This window comes from Phacochoerus africanus, chromosome 6 (genome assembly GCF_016906955.1).
Source record: "Phacochoerus africanus isolate WHEZ1 chromosome 6, ROS_Pafr_v1, whole genome shotgun sequence".
Taxonomy (NCBI): Eukaryota; Metazoa; Chordata; class Mammalia; order Artiodactyla; family Suidae; genus Phacochoerus; species Phacochoerus africanus.
This window is the reverse complement of record NC_062549.1, coordinates 72,158,778-72,178,129: the sequence shown is the minus strand read 5'-3', so window position 1 is coordinate 72,178,129 and position 19,352 is coordinate 72,158,778. Positions and strand designations below refer to the sequence as shown.

Genomic DNA, 19,352 nt, shown 5'->3' with positions numbered 1-19,352 from the left:
TTCTTTCGTTCTCAGATTTTGCCAACATTTGGTGTTTTCAGTCTTTTTAGTTTTAGCCTTTCTGAGTATGCAGAGGTCTCTCATTGTAGTTTAATTTGCATTCCTGAGGGCCAATGTTTGAGCACTTTCTTCACATGCAAATTAACCATTTAATCTTTTGTGAACTGTCTATTCAAATATTTTGCACATTTGTTTATTTTTTAATTGAACTGTAGGAGTTCTTTTTATTTTTCTGGACATCTGTCCTTTAACAGATACATGTGTTACAAAATTTTCTCCCAGGTTATCACTGTCCTATTCGTTTTCCTAAAGCATCTTTTAATGGGTAAAGGGGTTTTTTGGCAGTGCCCACAGCATGTGGAAGTTCCTGGGCCAGGGACTGAATCTGCACCACAGCAGTGAACAGAGCCACAGCAGTGACACCACCAGATCCTTAACCCACTGAGCCACACAGGAACTTCTTAATGAGTAAAAATTTTTAATTTGGATGATGCCTAATGTATTAATTATATATATACATATATATTTTAAATATATCAACAAATTAGAAAATGTTACTTAAACACTGAGAGGGTTTCCACGCTTTACATTCTGAAATGCGATGTCTGTTTCAGCACTTTTACACAGTCACTGGATCTGTGACACAGTCACTGACAGAAGCCATGTTACTGACTCAAACACTTGTGCCAGTGAAAACAAAGTCCAGGGTGTCAACTAAATATCTGTTAGTGGCAGGTGTCACAGAGGAAAAGCAAGAGAACTTTGATAATTTTAAGGAATATTTTCATTATTTCCAATGAGTCTCAAAATGTTTCTAAGCAACTTATTTTTCCCTCAGGTCAACTGGATGGGATAAATCTATTCCTCTGCCACTCAACAGCCCTGCCAAGACTTGAACTTCTTCTTCCTAAAACCAGTGTACTTGTGTTTTTATCTGCATGTTCCCCACCCCAACATTTCATGACTCACGAATTTAATTTACCAGACTGTTGTAAAGGGAAGAAATCAAAAAGTGTCTCTTTACTGTGATTTTCACCCTATCCACCCTCTAAGATCTTTAGAAAAATCGCAAAAAGCAACATATATTGGAGAAAAGGCATATCGTTTGCCCATGAGACTTTGTGGGAGAAAATCTATTTTAATTAAAAAAAAAAAACCTCTATATAAAAGAGACATCAAGAATTCAAGGTAGAGGGGGCTATTTCAAGGACATTACTGGAATAAATTAGGAAGATGTGACTACTGACTTTAGTCAGGTCACAGTGCTATAAGTCATGTGAAACTGCCGGAGTGTGATATTACACTGTGGTTTATAGGAACATATCCTTGTTCACAGGGAAAACGTGCTGAAGATATTAAGGGTAAAGTATCATGATTTCACTTGCAAATGATTCAGCAGAAAAATGAATAAACAAAATGGGGAGTTCCCATCTGGGTCAGCAGTTAACGCTCTCATGGAAGCGGGTTCAATCTCTGGCCTCACTCAGTGGGTTAAGGATCCGGGGTTCCTATGAGCTGCAGTGTAGTTCTCAGACACAGCTTGGATCCTGTGTTGCTGTGGCTGTGGTGTAGGCAGGTGGCTACAGCTCCAATTGGACCCCTAGCGTGGGAACCCCCTAGCCTGGGTAAGGCCCTCAAAAGACCAAAAAAAAAAAAAAAATGCAAAGTTACCAAAATATTAACAACTGATGGATCTAGATGAATTTCTCATAACCCGCTTGAAGGTTTGAATTTTTTTAACACTAAAAAGCTGGGGAAATACAGATCTCCAGGTGCATTCTAGTCCTAAAGAATCAGAGATTCCAGAGGGTAAATGCTAAGGAATCTGAATTGTTAAACTCTCCCAAGTTAATTCTTGATTAGATTCTGGATAAGTTTAAAAAAATTAAATTAAAACCTTCAAATGCTTCTAGAGGCTCCTAGAGAAATCTGAATAGGGAGTACACTTAGGTAATACTGTATCAGTGTTACCTTCCTAGGTTTGAGAACCTCACCGCAGTTACATCCAAGTCATCCTTAGGAGATGCGCAGGGAAGGAAGTAGGTAAGCCAGCTGTCCTGATGACTAACAGCTTACCTTAAGAGAGGTTCAAGGGAGGTGGGGGGGGGGGGGTAGAGAGAGGGAGGGAGAAGAAGGCAGATCAATACTTAAAAAAAGCAAACACAGCCAACGGCCATTTACAGCTGGTAAATGCAGGTGAAGAGCACAGGAACCTTTCGATGTGGAAATCTTTTTTGCTGTTAAATAGATCTTAAAGTTTCAAAACAAAAGATTGGATAAATATAAACATAAAAACGGAATTAAACCGATTTTAAAATAAACCAATAAAGAGTTCCCGTCCTGGAGCAGCGGAAGCGAATCTGACTAGGAACCATGAGGTTGTGAGTTCGATCCCTGGCCTTGCTCAGTGGGTTAAGGATCCAGCATTGCCATGAGCAGTGGTGTAGGTCAGCAGAAGTGGCTGGGATCTGGCTTTGCTGTGGCTGTGGTGTAGGCTGGCAGCAACAGCTCTGATTAGACCCCCTAGCCTGGGAACCTCCATATGCCACGGGTGCGGCCCTATACAGACAAAAAAAATAAAGTAAAATAAAAATAAACCAATAAGAGAAGGTGAGGATCAAGCCCTAAAGCCAGCAGTAACGAAAAGCACACTGATTGCACGCCTGGCCTCCGACTTGTGTCAACCCGAAGGGAAAATGCTCTCCCCACCACGTCTCTGCGGCCCACAGACCTCCACCTCCTCACCAGGCACTTGCGACTGGACGCCTTGGAGCCATCTAAGTCCTCTGCCGCCTCCTGGGGGGTGCTCTCCGTTCAGGCCGGCGCCCTAGGGTGCTCACCCCTCCCCCCCACCAGGTTAGCACACCCTCACCTCAGGGCTTCATCGGAAAGATGGGGTCCACCCCCTACCCCCGCACCTTCATCTGAAAGGTGGTCTCCACTCCACCATCGTCTCCCTAATATGCACCCTCCACAACTGAAACAGGATTCCGGATGCAGCCGACCAACACAGGGTGGGACCCCACCCTCCTCCCCTCACTCTGGTCCCTGATCACACTCACTCTCCAGGGGACTCCTTGAGAAACACACCCTGTAGGCAGCCCTCCGGGACTGCAAGCAATTACAAAAACCCAACCCAAACAAAAGACACTAGGCCTTTTTGAAAGAGCACCTACTGCTTCAAGCCTGTCCCAGCATATCTTCAACAAAGCATTGGTTTTGCAAAAGTGTGCACACCTGTCAGAGTCCTCGCTCCAGCCAGGCTGCTCTTTTGCCTGGTGGCTCTTTCCTCCAGGACTAACTGCCCTCACCTCTGTGCCACACACTGCTTTAGGAGACACTGACTGGCTGGGCTCTGGTGAAGTTGCCATCAACCCTCTTAATGACACTCTGCAGGGACAGAGCTGCAGTCGGCTGTGATCCAAACTCCATCCTAGGCCTGATATTTAGCATCCAAGGTACAGAGATGGTGTTAAACCCCTTGGTGAAGTCAGGAAAAATCACAAGATTGTAATCTGACCACTGAGTCTAGAAAGCTTGTCAAAATGCCCAATTAGAACCTGCAATGTCTCCTAGTGTTCACGACTTTCTTTTCTCCGGGTTGAAAAATAATTTTTAATTCTACAATGCGCCTGGGATTGTCACGAGACATCAGTTCAGAGTTGCCCTGAATCTCCTTTTCTTTCCTGTAATAAAAACGGGCCATTTGTCCCTCGAGTGTCTTTGTCACCTCTTCTAATGTGCACCACTCCTCAAAGGTTAACTACCCAGCAAACTTTAGCTGGGGCTATAGCTTGGAGAGTCCTGAAAAGCCTCGGCTGGTGTGCTTGTTAGTCTTCCTTTCCCCACTCCCTGACCATGCACACCTCATCCACGCAACAAGTATTTCCTGCTCTGCAGCCCATAGGATGGGGACTTCCCAGAGGCTGTGTCCTCTCCCCACAGAGCACGGGACCTGGGGCACAGTAAACCCTCATTACCTTCACTGACAATTTACACGATATTCCATGTCAAAAAAAAATGTAAATATAACTGGTCTTTGTTCCATCTAGATGGTAAAGCAAATCTAACACACATGGAGTATCCTGAAAACAAAACCAGACCACAAGGTAGCAGAGGACAGGCTAGTCCTGGGTGAGGGACAGGAATGGCCAGGGCAGGTGCAGCAAGGACCCCACTGGCTTCATCACCTCAACGAACCCACCCCATACCCCAACTCGGTCCTTTCCTCCCAAGCCTCCCCCAGTTCAAAACCAAAGCGATGGCCCTCGTCACCACCTGTTCAGGTGTCCCCTAACTCTCCACTCACTGGCTCACTAGGCTCTAACCTCCCTCCCCAAACCCCTCCCTCAGCTCCAGCTTCACCAAAGGCACTCCCTCCCTCCCCTGGCTGAGGTCACCCAGAACTTAAGTCACCAGGCACCCTGCTCGCTGTCCTGAGCTCAGGCTGCACTGCAGCAAACTGTTTCAAATGCTGATATCTTGGCTATATTCCAGAGCAACCCAGCTAGTCTACTGCCAAAAGTGCCCAGGAGTATACAACCCAATAAAATCTGACCAGGCCCAAGTCTCAAAGCTTTATGCTCATTAGAGCAAAGCTAATGTTCAGGCAGAAAGCAGAGATGTTTTACAGGTGCTGGATGACCAGCTGGGGTCTCTTTCCTGGCAGTGGTTAAACATTTTTAATACCATCCTGGATAAAAGTCTTGCTCTAAATAGAACATTTCTGTTCAACATACAATTCGGAGCAGCAAAACAAAGTGCTTTCCCCTCCATAAGCTAATAAAGATTTTAAACACAAAGTAGGAGTTCCTGCTGTGGCTTAGGGATAAGAACTCAATATAGTGTCCTTGAGGATACAGGTTCGATTCCCGGCCTCTGCTCAGTGAGTTAAGGATCTGGAGTTGCCACAAGCTGCGGCATAGGTTGCAGATGCCGCTGGGATCTGGTGTTGCTGGGGCCGTGGTGTAGGCCTGCAGCTGCAGCTCGGATTCAACCCCAGCCCAAGAACTTCATATGCCATAGGTGCAGGCATTAAAACAAACAAACAAAAAAGACACAAAGTAATCAAAATCATGGGATGGTAAATTTGAAAGAGCATTCACAGTTTTCTCCATGCACCTGAATATTCAATTATTCCACAAGCACTCTTGAAATCCATACCCTGTGCTGTAGCAATGGCCACTTAGCTGACAGTCCAGTGAGAAGAAAAAGAAATACAAATAAAATAAAAATTCACTCTGCTAAGTATTGTATTAGGGTAAAAGAGTATAATGGACCATGAGAATGAAAATAACCATTTGGAAAATTTTATTACCTTGAATTTAAAAGATACAGCATTTTAATATACATTCTCCTCTTTAAATGTTAGCTTTGTTCATAGTTTTTTATTTTTTAATTAAAATTAACAAAGTCTTGAGTCAAGAGGGAAATACACATAATTGTTACAAAAGGATTTTAAAAGCCAAAACCAAAAAATAAAGGGAATGAAAATGTAGCAGTACTTTAGTATTCACATAAATAATTTTAGCCTATCTATGAGTCACAGTTATTAATAAAGTGAAGGGAAATCAAAATCTTGCAAAGTAAGCAGAGCTTTTCGAATTTCACAAAATGCAGAACAAATAAATGCCTGCTTCTGCCCAGCCTTCCTCCCAATCAGAATGAACGATCTATGAAAGCTTCTCACTGGCCTAAATACTATCATGTTGAAACTACCAGTGGGGACTTGACCAATTTAAACAACTCTCCACATTTTAATACTTTGTATTTCTTCAGCTCCAACACTTGTTTTAGAGGTGCTAAATAGTGCAATTAGGCAAGAAAATAAAAGGAATACAGACTGGAAAAGAAGTAAGACTGTCTCTATTCACACGTGATATATTCATATTAAAAATCCCAAGGAATCTAGTCTTTTAAAAAATACTAGAATAAATTAATTTTTCAAAGTCACATGATATAAGATATAAGTATTCACTCTATGTCTGTAAACTAGCAAGAAATAACAGGAAAGTGAAAAATTTTAAACACCTTATACAGTAACATCAAAAAATACAATATTTAGAAAAATATTTAACTAAAAGATGTGTAAGATCTTCACACAAAAAAATTAAAAACAAGGAAGAAAGAAATTTAAGACCTAAATAAATAAAGATATACCACAGTCATGGACTGGAGGAAGACTCAATATCATTAGGATGTCAATTCACCCAAACTTGGTCTATACATTTAATGAATTCTAATCAGAAACCCTAGCATGCTTTATTCTGTAGAAACCAACACATTGAATCTAAACTGTACATGATCATACAATGGACCTGGAATATCCAGAGCTAACTAATAAGGAATGATAAAGTTGGAAGATTTACACTATTTGATTTTAAGACTTAACTATGGAGCTAGAGTAATCAGGAGTGTGTTATAAAGGCATAAGAACGAATAGATAATAAAAATAAACAAAACAACAACAAATACAGAGCCCAGGCATAGGTCTACAATTACATCGTCATTTGGTTTTTGACAAAGATGCCAAGAGCAATCCAATGAGGAAAAGCAAAGCCTTTTGAACAAATGGTGCCATAACCTCTAGGTATCCACATGGAAAAACAAAAAACTAAGCCAAAATTGTTTCGAGATGGATCAATGACCTAAACACAAAAACTAAAATTACAAAACTTTCAGAAGAAAACACGGAAGGATAGCTTTGCGACTTGTGAATAGGAAAAGTTATTACACAAGATATGGAAAACAAAACCATTTTTAAAAATCAGCATTCAAAATATTTGCTCTCCAAAAAATGAAAAGGCAAGCTATACAGTGAGAGAAATAGTCGCAATACATATATCTGAAAAGAACCTCTATCCAGAATACACAAAAATCCCAGCTCAGTAACAAAACTAAATAAAAATGGGCAAAAAAAGCTAAACAGAAACTTCATAAATGAAGACACTAACGTATAAAGCCATTAAGCACAAGAAAAAGTACATGACATCACAGTCATCAGGGAAATACAATTTTAAAATACAATGAAAAGTCACTGAACACCCACTGAAACAGCTAAAATTAGGAAGACTGACAACTGCAAATGTTGGTACAGATGCAGAACAACTAAAGCTCCCACACAGTGTCAGCAAGAGTGTCAACGAAATTGTACAATCACTCTGGAAACAGTTTGGCAGGTTTTTTTTTTTTTTTAATAAAACTAAACATACACCTACCCAGAGCCCACTAATTCCTCTCCTATGTATTTGCTCAAGAGAAATGAAGACATATGTCCACCAAAAAAACAAAAAGAAAGAAATCTCCAATATTACAATATTCATAGACTATTCTTGCTATTAGTCCAAACCAGGGACAGCCCAAGTGTCCATCAATAAAAGAATGATCCCTGGCCTTTCTCAGTGGATTAAGGATCCAGTGTTGCCATGAGCTGTGGTGTAGGTCACAGATGCAGCTCAGATCCCGCATTCCTGTGGCTGTGGCTGTGGCTGTGGCGAAGGCCCACAGCTGTAGCTCCTATTCAAACCTTAGCCTGGGAACCTCCATATGCTGTGGGTGTGGGCCTAAAAGAGAAAAAAAAAAAATCCATGAAAATATTACCTTGGTGTGTGTGTGGGGGAAACAGAACAAATGTTAGACTCTAATGACAGGCATGTAGGCACACATGTTAAGGAATGAGCTATGCTCATGTCTACATCTTACTTTGAAACGCATAAAAGAATAGGTTAATTGATGAGCACAATATAAAGCAAATGTATTAAATGCTCACCACTGTAAAATCTAGATGATGGGATCATCTTACAGTTCTTTTAGCTTTGGTGTATACTTAAAATTTTCCCTAATAAAGTGTTTGTTTCAAAAACAAAACATATGTAGACTAAATCTAATAAAAGAGATCTGTTCACTTTGGGATAAAATTATAAAAGCTGTAAGACAAATAAGCAGGAAAGTATTCCATGTTAAATGTACAGGAAGACTCAGTATTACAAATGTGTACTTGTCCCAAACTGTTCTAGAAATTCAATACAATCCTGAAATGTTTTTCATGAAACTTAACTTGATGAGCAAATTATAAAAAGGCAAGGAAAGGTCCCAGTACAGCAAGAACAGTGGTGAAAAAGATGGTGTAGAAGGACTTGCCCAATCAGAGGTGCCATAGAGAGGAGAGAATGGGGTACCACATCTACATGCCAGGCACAAAACAGAGCCACACGTATCCACACACATCAGGTGATACTGCAGATTGGTGTAGAAATGGAACACTTCAACTAAGTACAGAAAATTTTCATTTTCTACTCTTTAAAAATACTGAGTCAGATCCCTCCCGCACAATATACACAATACAATCTACACGCCACAGTTCAGACATCTAAATGTGAAAGGCAAAGTTTAAGATACTGTATAGAAAAAAATAGAGGATGCTTTATGATCTATATTAGAAAGCATGTCTTAAATGAAGCACAAAAGCACAAACCACAAAGTACAAAATAGAAAAATTCTACTCTACATATATTAAAAGTCTAAAAATTCTGTTCAACAAAATATACCACAGAAAATGACAATGTGAATAATCACAGACTGGGAGAAGTCCTCTACCACAGCATCACAAGGTTCAGGATAAAGAAAGAAATTCTTAAACCAAAAATTTAAATTATTAAAATTTAAAAACCCAGAAAAATAGGTAAAATATATAAACAACTCACAAAAAAGGAAAATTAAATGGCTCACTAGTAACCTCACTGGTGATGAGGAAAATGCGAATTTAAAACACAAAATACAGAGTTCTCATTGTGGCTCAGTGGGTTAAGAACCCAAAGAGTACCCGTGAGGATGCAGGTTTGATTCCTGGCCTTGCTCAGTGGGTTGAGGATCCAGCATTGCCACAAGCAGTGTAGGCTGCAGATGCAATATGGATCCAGTGTTGCCATGGCTGTAGTGTAGGCCTCAGCTGCAGCTCTGAATCAACCCCTAGCCTGGGAACTTCCATATGCTGCAGGTGCAGCCCTAAAAAGAAAAAAGGAGAAAAAAAAAACCACAAAATACTACGTCACACCCACTAAACTTGTAATATTAAAGGTTATGTTGGTAAAGCGGTTGCAGCACACAGGTAGCTACATTCATGGGGGTGGGAGTGTAAAGTGATACAACCACTGTGGGGTGAAAAAAAAGGCAATATCTAATAAAGTTTAATATATGTAAAGCTTAATATGTGCAAAGTTTCATACGTGTATTTGCTACAACACAACAACTCCAATCCTAAATTATGCTCTAGAAAAACAGTTAGACACGTACACAAAGGGATGGACAGCCTACAGGCGGGTACAGAGCAGCAGTGTTTCAAAGAAAAAAATGAAAATAGGAGTTCCCGTCATGGCGCAGTGGTTAATGAATCCGACTAGGAACCATGAGGTTGCGGGTTCCGTCCCTGCCCTTGCTCAGTGGGTTAACGATCTGGCGTTGCCGTGAGCTGTGGTGTAGGTTGCAGACGCGGCTCGGATCCTGCGTTGCTGTGGCTCTGGTGTAGGCCGGTGGCTACAGCTCCGACTGGACCCCTAGCCTGGGAACCTCCATATGCCGCGGGAGCGGCCCAAGAAATAGAAAAAAAGACAAAAAAAAAATGAAAATAAGCCAAGTGGTTGTAGATGCCAGGAAGCCTAAAGAAAAAGTAGCACATTCATACAGTGAAGAACTATATTTTAACCATAAGACCCAAAACAATCTGCAGATTCAAAGCAATCCTTATCAAATCACCAGGACATTCTTCACAGAACTAGAACAGAATATTTTAAAATTTGTATGGGAAACATAAGAGACCCCGAATAGCCAAAGCAATATTGAAAAAGGAAAACGAAAATGAAGGAATCAAGCTTCCTGACTTCAAGCTTCCTGACTTCGGGCAATACTACAAAGCTATAGTTATCAAAAAAAAAATATGGTACTGGCACAAAAACAAAAATATAGATAAATGGAACAGGATAGAAAGCCCAGATATAAACCCAAACAGCTGCAGTCAACTAATCTGTGACAAAGGAGGCAAGAACATTCAGTGGAAGAAAGATAGCCTCTTCAATAAATGCTGCTGGGAAAACTGGAAAGCTACTCTTAAAAGAATGAAAATAAAACACTACCTAACACCATACACAAAAATAAACTCGAAATGGATTAAAGACCTAAATATAAGGCCAGACACTATAAAAGTCCTAGAGGAAAACATAGGCAGAATGCTCTTTGACGTAAATCACAGCAACATCTTGTTTGATCCAGCTCCTAGAATGATGACAATAAGGACAAAAATAAACCAATGGACCTAATTAAACCCAAAACTTTTGCACAGCAAAGGAAACCATTTTAAAAAAAAAATGAAAAGACAACCCACAGAGCAAGAGAAAATCTTTGCAAACAATGCAACAGACAAGGGCCTAATCTCCAAAATATACATATGATTCAACAACAAAAACACAATTCATTGAAAAATGGGTAGAAGACCTAAATAGACAGTTCTCCAAAGAAGACATACAGATGGCCACCAGGCACATGAAAAAATGCTCAACATTACTAATTATTAGAGAAATGCAAATCAAAACTACAATGAAGGACTAACTTACACCTATCAGAATGGCTATCATTAAGAAGTCAACAAATATCAAACACTGGAGAAGGTGTGGAGAAAAGGTTACCCTCCTTCACTGTTGGTGGGAATGTAAGTTGGTACAATCACTATGGAAAACAGTACGGAGGTACCTCCAAAAACTAAATATAGAACTACCACATGATTCAGCAATCCCACTCCTGGGCATATATACAGACAAAACTTTCACTGAAAAAGATACATGAACCCCTATATTCATCACAGCACTATTCACAATAGTCAAGACATGGAAACAACCTAAATGTCCAATGACAGATGAATGGATCAAGATGTGGTACATAAACACAATGGAATACTACTCAGCCATTAAAAATATAAACTAATGCCATTTAGCAACATGGATGGAACTAGAGATTCTTATACTAAATGAAGTAAGCCAGAAAGAAAAAGACAAGTACCATATGATATCATTTGTGGAATCTAAAATATGGCACAGATGATCCTATCTACCAAACAGAAACAGGAGTTCCCGTCGTGGCTCAGTGGTTAACGAATCCAACTAGGAACCATGAGGTTGCAGGTTTAATCCCTGGCCTTGCTCAGTGGTTAAGGATCCGGCGTTGCCCTGAGCTGTGGTGTGGGTCACAGACGCGGCCCGGATCCCCCCCCGAGTTGCCGTGGCTCTGGTGTAGGCTGGCAGCTACAGCTCCGATTGGACCCCTAGCCTGGGAACCTCCATACGCCTCAGGAACAGCCCAAGAAATGGCAAAAAGACAAAACAAAAAAACAAACAACAACAAAAAAACAGAAACAGACTGGTGGTTCCCAGGTGGAGGTGGGAGGGAGTGGGATGGACAGGCAGTTTGGGTTTGGGGATGCAAACTGTTAACGCTTGTAAGGGATGGACAATGGGACCCTACTGTATAGCATAGGGAACTGGGTGTGATTGGGTCACTTTGCTGTACAACAGAAATTGAAGAAACACTGTAAATCAACTATACTTTAACAAAAAATTTTTAATAAAAAATTTTAATAAAATTTTAAAAAAGAACTATATTTATGAAAACAAAAAAGATGGATTGGTAGAATCACAAAGAAATGGTGTCAAATTAGTATCAGATAACGAGCCTATTCATAAAACTTTTAACATGTGCTAAACAAGTGTAAATGCCGGCATATACATATATATACATATATACATGTATATATATAAAATATTTCTATACAGAGGGATATAGATACACTTCCTATCTATCTTATATATATGCATATATAGTATTTAACAACAGACCTACTTTATACAAATATATAGTATACAATGTGCAACACATTATATAACATATATCATCTGTGTGTCTATATATTATAAAGAAATGAATGAGAATGATTATCACCAATGTTTATGACTGGGAGGAGGAAAACACAAGAGAGAAGAAAACAAGAATTTGGAAACATTTTACTTCCTTATCTGGATGGTGGATAAATGGTATTCATTGCATTACTCTTTACACCTATTTAAATGTCTTAATATGTAATATTTCAAATGGATAGTTGTTTTTGGGTTTTTCTAATGCCATATCCGTGGCATGTGGAAGTTCCTGCGCCAGGTATTGAATCCCAGCCACAGCTGTGACCTATGCCATAGCTGTGGCAGAGCCAGATCCTTTAAGCCACTGCACCAAAGTGGGGATCGAACCAGCATCTCTGCAGCAACCCAAGCCACTGAAGTCAGATTCTTGACCCACTGCATCACAGTGGGAACTCCTCAAATAGATAGTTTTAAAGAGCAGTACATAGAAATATTTGTATTCTAAACATTAGAGAGATGACCTGTCACCCAAAAGCACCCAAATAATTCATAAACACTTTATAAAATTCAGTAAGTGACAAGCATCTTATCCAAACTGATTTGATTCAGCGAATGGAAAAGCTAAACGCTTGATATTCTTTCAACACTGAGAACACAGATTTTTATTTTCATGTAAGGAAAAACAACTAACTTCTAAATAAAATTTGCCTGTGAACCTAAGACCAAAAAAGGCTTTCCAGAATACCAATTCAGGAAAATTGAATTAAAAACAGAGTGTGAAAGACAGTGTGAGAAACTGTCTATTAGCCATATAATAAAAACCAGAAGTTTAAAAACAAAAGCTCACTGAGGCTGAGCTAGGCAATGGCAGCAAAGGCTGTCAAACCTACATAAGATATAAGAGCAGGAAGTTATACAATATCGGCTATGGGAAAAAATTATTTTCTCAAGTCACATTTTCTTACTTCAAAATTAAGACTGATGTTTGCTGGTTTCTGTAGTGAGTCACGGGGTTAGATTTGCATGGACACATGCGGGAGAGAAATGCTGGCATCTCTCCAAGTACAGCAAGAGTGGCTTCCATGCTGCCCTAACTGGATACCGGTCCACCCCCAGCCCCATCTGCATCACAGCACACAGAGCATCTAGGTACAGCGGGTGATGACAGTCATGCTACAGCCAGAACAATGGGGCACGTCACTGGGGTCACACAAGGGGCCAAAGAACAGCCCCAATCCTTCAAAAGATCTTATGTAACTATTTTTTCTAATGACTCATTCACCAAGTAAGCTCAAAATGTCCTTCGAGTCTAACAGGTTGGTTGTCTACAGAAAATCTGTCCTCAGGTGTCACCAATCTGATCAGAACTACATTGCATTCAGTGATTGGCCACTAAAAGGTAACCCCATCAGCCAAAGGTAACTAAGACACATCCCGGAAAACAAACATTAAATGCAGACCAAATGCCTGAAGCACCATCATTAAAAAAATAATAATGATTGACAAGCAAATAGCACCTGGGCTCCCCGAACCAGCAGAAGGAAGTGAAATGGCTAAAGCACAGGACTTTAATAGGTGCCTCTGGAGTAGCAGATAGAGAACATCCTCGCCCTGGTCCTCTAGTGGAAATGGCCAGGTGTGCAGGAGACCCAGGTGTGCAGAGCTGGGCAGACACTGGGGCAGCAGATGCTGAAACAAAGGAGCCAGCCTGGGCCCCCCCATGTCTCCCGACAGATGGCTGAGGCTCTCCCCAGAGACCTGGGTAACCTGTAGGTGGGTTCTATGTACATCAGGATTTATTCAAGAGAAGTTGATTTTAAAATGTTCTGTACCTTGGTACAGAATGATTTCAAACCACGTAAGAGACGCAGAAGTATCCAAGACAAAAACTAAGTCGCATGTTTTCCTGACCTTAAAACAGGATACTGGAGTAGCCTCAAAAGACGAAACTGTCTGAGTGCTAGTAAGAGAAAATAACACAGCTCTCAAAGGGATTAGAGGGTAAATCAGCAGCTTCAAGGCGGAGGTGCAGATGGATGTTTATAACCCCAGAGACAGACAGTAGCTGTGTCAAGTGGTACCTACAGCCCAGTATGAACACCACTTCTAGAACATTCATTTCACTTCAACAGATGCTGCACAATATAACAGAAAATTATTTATTTACATAAACCATATAAAAATGCCAAGCATGCAGTAGCCTGCTTAGTTCTACAGGCTTATATTCTCCAAAGTTTTATACCCCTTTAACATGAAAGGCACTTTCACAAAAGCATGAGAAAGATGGAGGCTTATTAAACTGATTTCAAGGCTATCACAACTCTAATTCTTTCCATTTGAGACCAGGGTTAGAAATTTTGAGTTCTTAAATGCGTACGAATCCAGGTCATCGGACTTTCCTAAACTACATTGCCTTTCTAGAGGAAAAAAAAAAAAAAAAAGAGTTTATTATATTGAGATGACAGAGCTCAGGGGTTACACTTCTGATACTAACTAAAAATAGAGTGGATAGCCCACAGGCTCCTTTAACCAAGTTACCCAGTCGGTAATCAGCTGAAAATGAAAACTTTTCATTTTCCAGTAATCGCTCTGAGACACACGATTTTAAAGCAAAGCTAAAGTACAGCTCTCTCCTTGTACGTCCTAAACCTGACACAGGTGTTCAAGGATTCCCTCAGAACATTTTTTTTTACACTTGGTTCCATCCAAGCTGGCTAGGTGGTCCAAAATGCTATTCAACTGAACACAAAACACACAGTTCTTACAGTAGAAGAATTACAGCCTTCCTATTTTCTCATTCTAGCATGACTAACAGGATTAAGCAACTGGCCCTAACCCACAGTCTCTGGCTAAAGAAAGGGAAATTCACCAAGGCCTCCTCACTCAAGGGAACTAGAAGGGAACCAGCACTGTACTGTATGTTAATTATGAAGGAGTCTAAGAGATATTGAAAATAAAGAGGAAGAAAAAATTCTCAGCGATTAACACCCATCAAATATCTACAAATGTATACACTTTACAGCTAGTATATGAATGCCCTTAATTCTAAATAAGATAAGCCTAAATAAAGAAGACTGATAGGGACCAAGCCATACTACTCGATTTCAGAACCTGCTCTTAGAGATTTTGAGAGAATTCAACAGTAGTGGCTGAGCATTTTTAAGTAGTTGTCCATCAATGGTTTTGAGGGTGTACAAAGTTGTTACATAATCTGAAGCTTCAAACTGAAGAGGAAAAAGTGTTCCACAGCGACACCTACCGGTAAAGCAGGACATGACAGCATGACACTATTAGACAAAATAGTCTGATGTCTACATCCCTGCAGCAAATTAGAAGCTGCAGGGAAGAATCAAAAGGGAATGATACTCAAAAACGAAATAGCTAAAGAAAACATTATACATTCCAGTGTCTGTAACTACAAAATAAGTTCAAAAGCACATCATGATCCTTCTTAACCAAAGATTTTCAAATCAATAAATCTGAAAGAGGTTTGCCTTGGTCCCAACTGGCCAGGTAAGTCAATTTTTTAAAGGTAAGATTTAAAAGATTTAAACATGAGTAAAGTCCAATTTACTCATGTTTCTTTTATATTTTAAAGAATAAAACTGGAAAAGGTAAAATCGAGCTCTGCAAAAAAAACTAGAGACATTTTGTCAGTTTTCAATTTAAGTTGAAGAGTTAAAAAGGAGACATCTGCTTTAACAATCTAAGTGTCGGAGTTCCCCTTGTGGCTCAGCAGGTTAAGGACCCAATGTTGACTCTGTGAGCATACAGGTTCCATCCCTGGCCTCCATCAGTGGGTTCAGGATCTGGCATTGCCATAAACTGTGGCATAAGTCACAGATGCAGCTCGGATCTGATGTTGTCATAGCTGTGGGGTAGGCTCCAACTGTGGCTGTGATTAACCCCTGGCCCAGGAATTTCCATATGTCATGGGTGCGGCCATAAAAAGAAGAAAAAAGAAAAATCTAAGTGTTATATAAATCCCCAAAGTTGCAGTTTCAAACACCACTTTTGAAAAAAAAATGACCACGATGATAAGCAAAAGTCCAGATAATTACATTTTCCTTAAAATGCACACTTCAAAGGAATGGGTCCTTTTCCTTCTATACTTGCATGAATACAAAAATTTAAGAAACAATAATGTTTAATGTCACCAACGTCATCATTAACTTCAGACTCTCAATGCAAAACATCTCAAAAACTGTTTACTGAGCCCAAGTGCTCTTCCCAAAGTAAGATTTTCGAATGTACTGTTTCAAACATAAAAGATAATCTACTTCAAGTCCAAGATTCCCCATAAAACCTGACAGAAGTAAAGAACCCCAAATCCAGTATTATGGTATAATGAACGAATAACAGAAAACCTGGGTTAAGTCTTGGGCCATCCATTCACGAGATGGTTTTCCAAGAGCTACATAACCTTTAAGGAACCAGCCAATCTTCCTGAGCATTACTTTCCTCGTCTCTGAGGCTGGAGAAGGGAACTGAATGGGCCTCACATGAAGGCCGCGGGCTAAAATTTCCTCAGCTTCTGTGATTCCCCGGCACATTGGACTGATTTGGGCATCAGTGAGTACACCTCAGTGACCCAATACACAGAGCAACGAAAGAGACGTGGCTTGATCTTCCCAATATATGCTGCTACAAGGAATCAATATAAACAGATTGGCACTTTCACACTGCAGTGTAACTGTTTACCACTGAGAATCCTTTCCATTTCCAGTGCCTTCTACCCGGTACACAGGCTGAACTCAGTATTTACTGAAAGAAAAAAAAAAAAAACCTGCAGAAAAAGAATACTCATTATATAACACGCAAGACTCCAATACAAGCTTTGAATGTTTGTGCGTTTTGCTAATAATACAGGTACTTCTCTCCTTTACACATGCTCTTTGATACATTGTCTGTTTCATGACAATTACAGAATCAACCTGTAAAATGCTTAAAAGGCTACAGATCCTCAAATCCAGACAGAACTTGCTCTGAAATTCCTGAATATGAGAGCTGAAACATATTTATTTATGTCCTAGGTTTATCACCTGCCTGTTAAAACGGGTCCAGTTATTGATCCAGTGGGAGGTAAGAACACAGTACACACCTGCCCACCAGTACCAGGCCCCAGAAAGCAGCTTCTTCAAGTGGAGTCACTCCTTTCTACTCAGGACTGCAAAGGACAAAATGGAACAAAGAAGTGCTTCACGCATAAACAGCTCCAGAAAACTTTGGAAAACAATTAACATTAAAGTCTCCTACGACAGCGTTTTAGGCTTGGAGCTTAAGCTGTACAACGGGCTCTTCTCGTTTAGAAACTTTAAAAACTGTAGCCAGTTCCGCAAAGGACAATTCATCCACTCTTCTACCTGTTTAAGTAAACTAGCTGGCATTTAAGGGAACCTAAAGTGACAAAGGAATACAAACTTTTACTCATGCCAAAGGTGAATTAACATGCTTGCTTTAAAATGCAAACCGCATGTATCTTTTTCTCTTTACAACGATTCATTCTCAGAAGGTAAATTTATGCAATAATTTTAATTGCTACCACTTTCACCATTTAAATGTAGTCCTTCATTCTCTAATCAAAGGTTTATTGAGCATCTGTTAAGGGCCAGACTCACTCAAGGAGTTAGGAATAAGAAGGAACAAGAAGAGGGAGTAAGACGGGAAGGAATACACATGAAAATAAGTAATTTCCCACAGTGGAAAGTGCTATTTTAAAGCGTTGTTTGAAGTATGACTACACTTAGCTGGTTTACTTTCTTGACACATATAAATACATTACTTGCAGACCTCAAGAAACAAAGAGTTGAAATCCATTTCCAACAGGAAAGTTTATAGCTCACACTCAATACATATGTGTACTACAGTTTCAACATCCTAAATATGACTCAAAGGAAGTATATAAGAAACCAAGAACCACTGAAATATGAGATGAAACATGTAAAATATCTGTCCTCTCTCTTTGCTGGGTCTGCACATGGAGGAGAAAGGTGAATATCCAATAGATTTTTTTTAAGAAGGGAGGACAAAAGGAAAAAATAGAAAAGGTCGCCCAGTATTCCATGGTATTCTATGACTCTTTAAAAGCAACTACAACGCACGTTAAGAAAGCGACATAAAGGCAAAAATATTTAAGCCAATCTTTAAGAACATTCAAACCATTCCCTCCCCATCCCCCGACACACCCCTGCAGCCCTCATAGAACATTCTCCTTTGAATTGTCCAGAAAGCTGCTGGTTTGGCATGAACTTATTTTCTCTGACTTTGGCCCATTTCCAAACTCCCAAAAATATGCAGAGCAAAGGCAAATTGTTTCTCCTATTCCCATCATCAATTCCACGACAAGCCAAGAAAGAGGAGATCAATATAATCTCTACCTCGGCTGCGCACTGCAGGTAGGACATCAGCCAGGAAGGGGCTACCCGACCCGACCAACCCAAGGCCGCGGACCCCACTGGGCCTGGCCCCTCAAACCAGCCCGCCAGGCCCACCCAGCGCGGCCTCCGCCCCGCGCCCACACGAGGAACGACACGGAGGATGGAGAAGACGCACGGCAGCATCTGGGGAGATGGATCCGCAGTGCCGCCGCCCGGGCCCCATCCCCAGAGCCGGCCCCGGGCCCCGGCCCCCGGCCCCGGAGCGCCTCTGACCTCTCCGGGCCCCGGGGCTGCTGCTGCCGCCGCTGGTGCAGCTGCTCGGGCTGCTGGAGCTGCTGCTGCTGCTGTTGCCGCCGCCGCCTCCCTTGGCATTCTTGCGCGGGGCCATCATGCGCACCGCTGGAGCAGGCGAGGGGTGGGGGGCTCCCTCAGGGCGCCGGGGGCGCTGACGGCGGCAGGCGCTACAGCGGGTGCGGGCCGCGGCTCCTGCAGCGGCGTAGGTGTCTCAGCACCTCCCGCAGCGCCTCTGAGGACTTTCGCCCGCGTGCCTCCTGCGCGCGCCCGGCTCTCGCGCGCGCCGAACCAGTGTCTACCCTCCCCGCGCGAGAGCGCGCCCCGCTCCAGCTTGAGGCCACGCCCCTTCCCGGCTGAACTCCGCCCCCTCTCCACCAGCGGAAGGCCGAGTGACGAGCCAAGCAGCCAATCATAAAGGCTCCTATGACGGAGGCAGAACCGTATAGCGCTTCCCCGCCCCCTGCGGACTTAGAGCTGTTCTAGCGCGACTCGGCAGCCTGTGAGCGCAAGCCGCTTTCGGCTTTCCAGTCGGTCCTGGTCCTTTGGAACGTGGCAAACGTGGAAGGCGAGAGGGCTCTCGCGAGCGTTGGCGGACTCTGTACCATTGGGATGGGGCGGGGCGCAGAGGCGGGGCCGGCAACACGTGTGCAATGTCTGGACGGAGCCCACCGCCTCTAGGCCTTTCAGCGGGAATCCTGTTCAAGTCCCACTTCCCTATACGCACGGACACCAAGGGATGCGATCCCCCTTCTTGTGGAAAAAAAAAAAAATGTGTTTCTTGTCA

General features: G+C 41.6%; 1 protein-coding gene across 1 annotated transcript; it reads right to left on the bottom strand.

Annotated features, from left to right (window-relative positions):
- Positions 1 to 18,350: 18,350 nt before the first annotated feature.
- On the bottom strand, positions 18,351 to 19,143 carry LOC125129295 (glycogen synthase kinase-3 alpha-like). The gene has a single exon (XM_047783865.1). It carries the CDS (start codon positions 18,663 to 18,665, stop codon positions 18,366 to 18,368), a length of 300 nt encoding a protein of 99 aa, XP_047639821.1. The 5' UTR covers positions 18,666 to 19,143; the 3' UTR covers positions 18,351 to 18,365.
- Between the last annotated feature and the right edge of the window lie 209 nt (positions 19,144 to 19,352).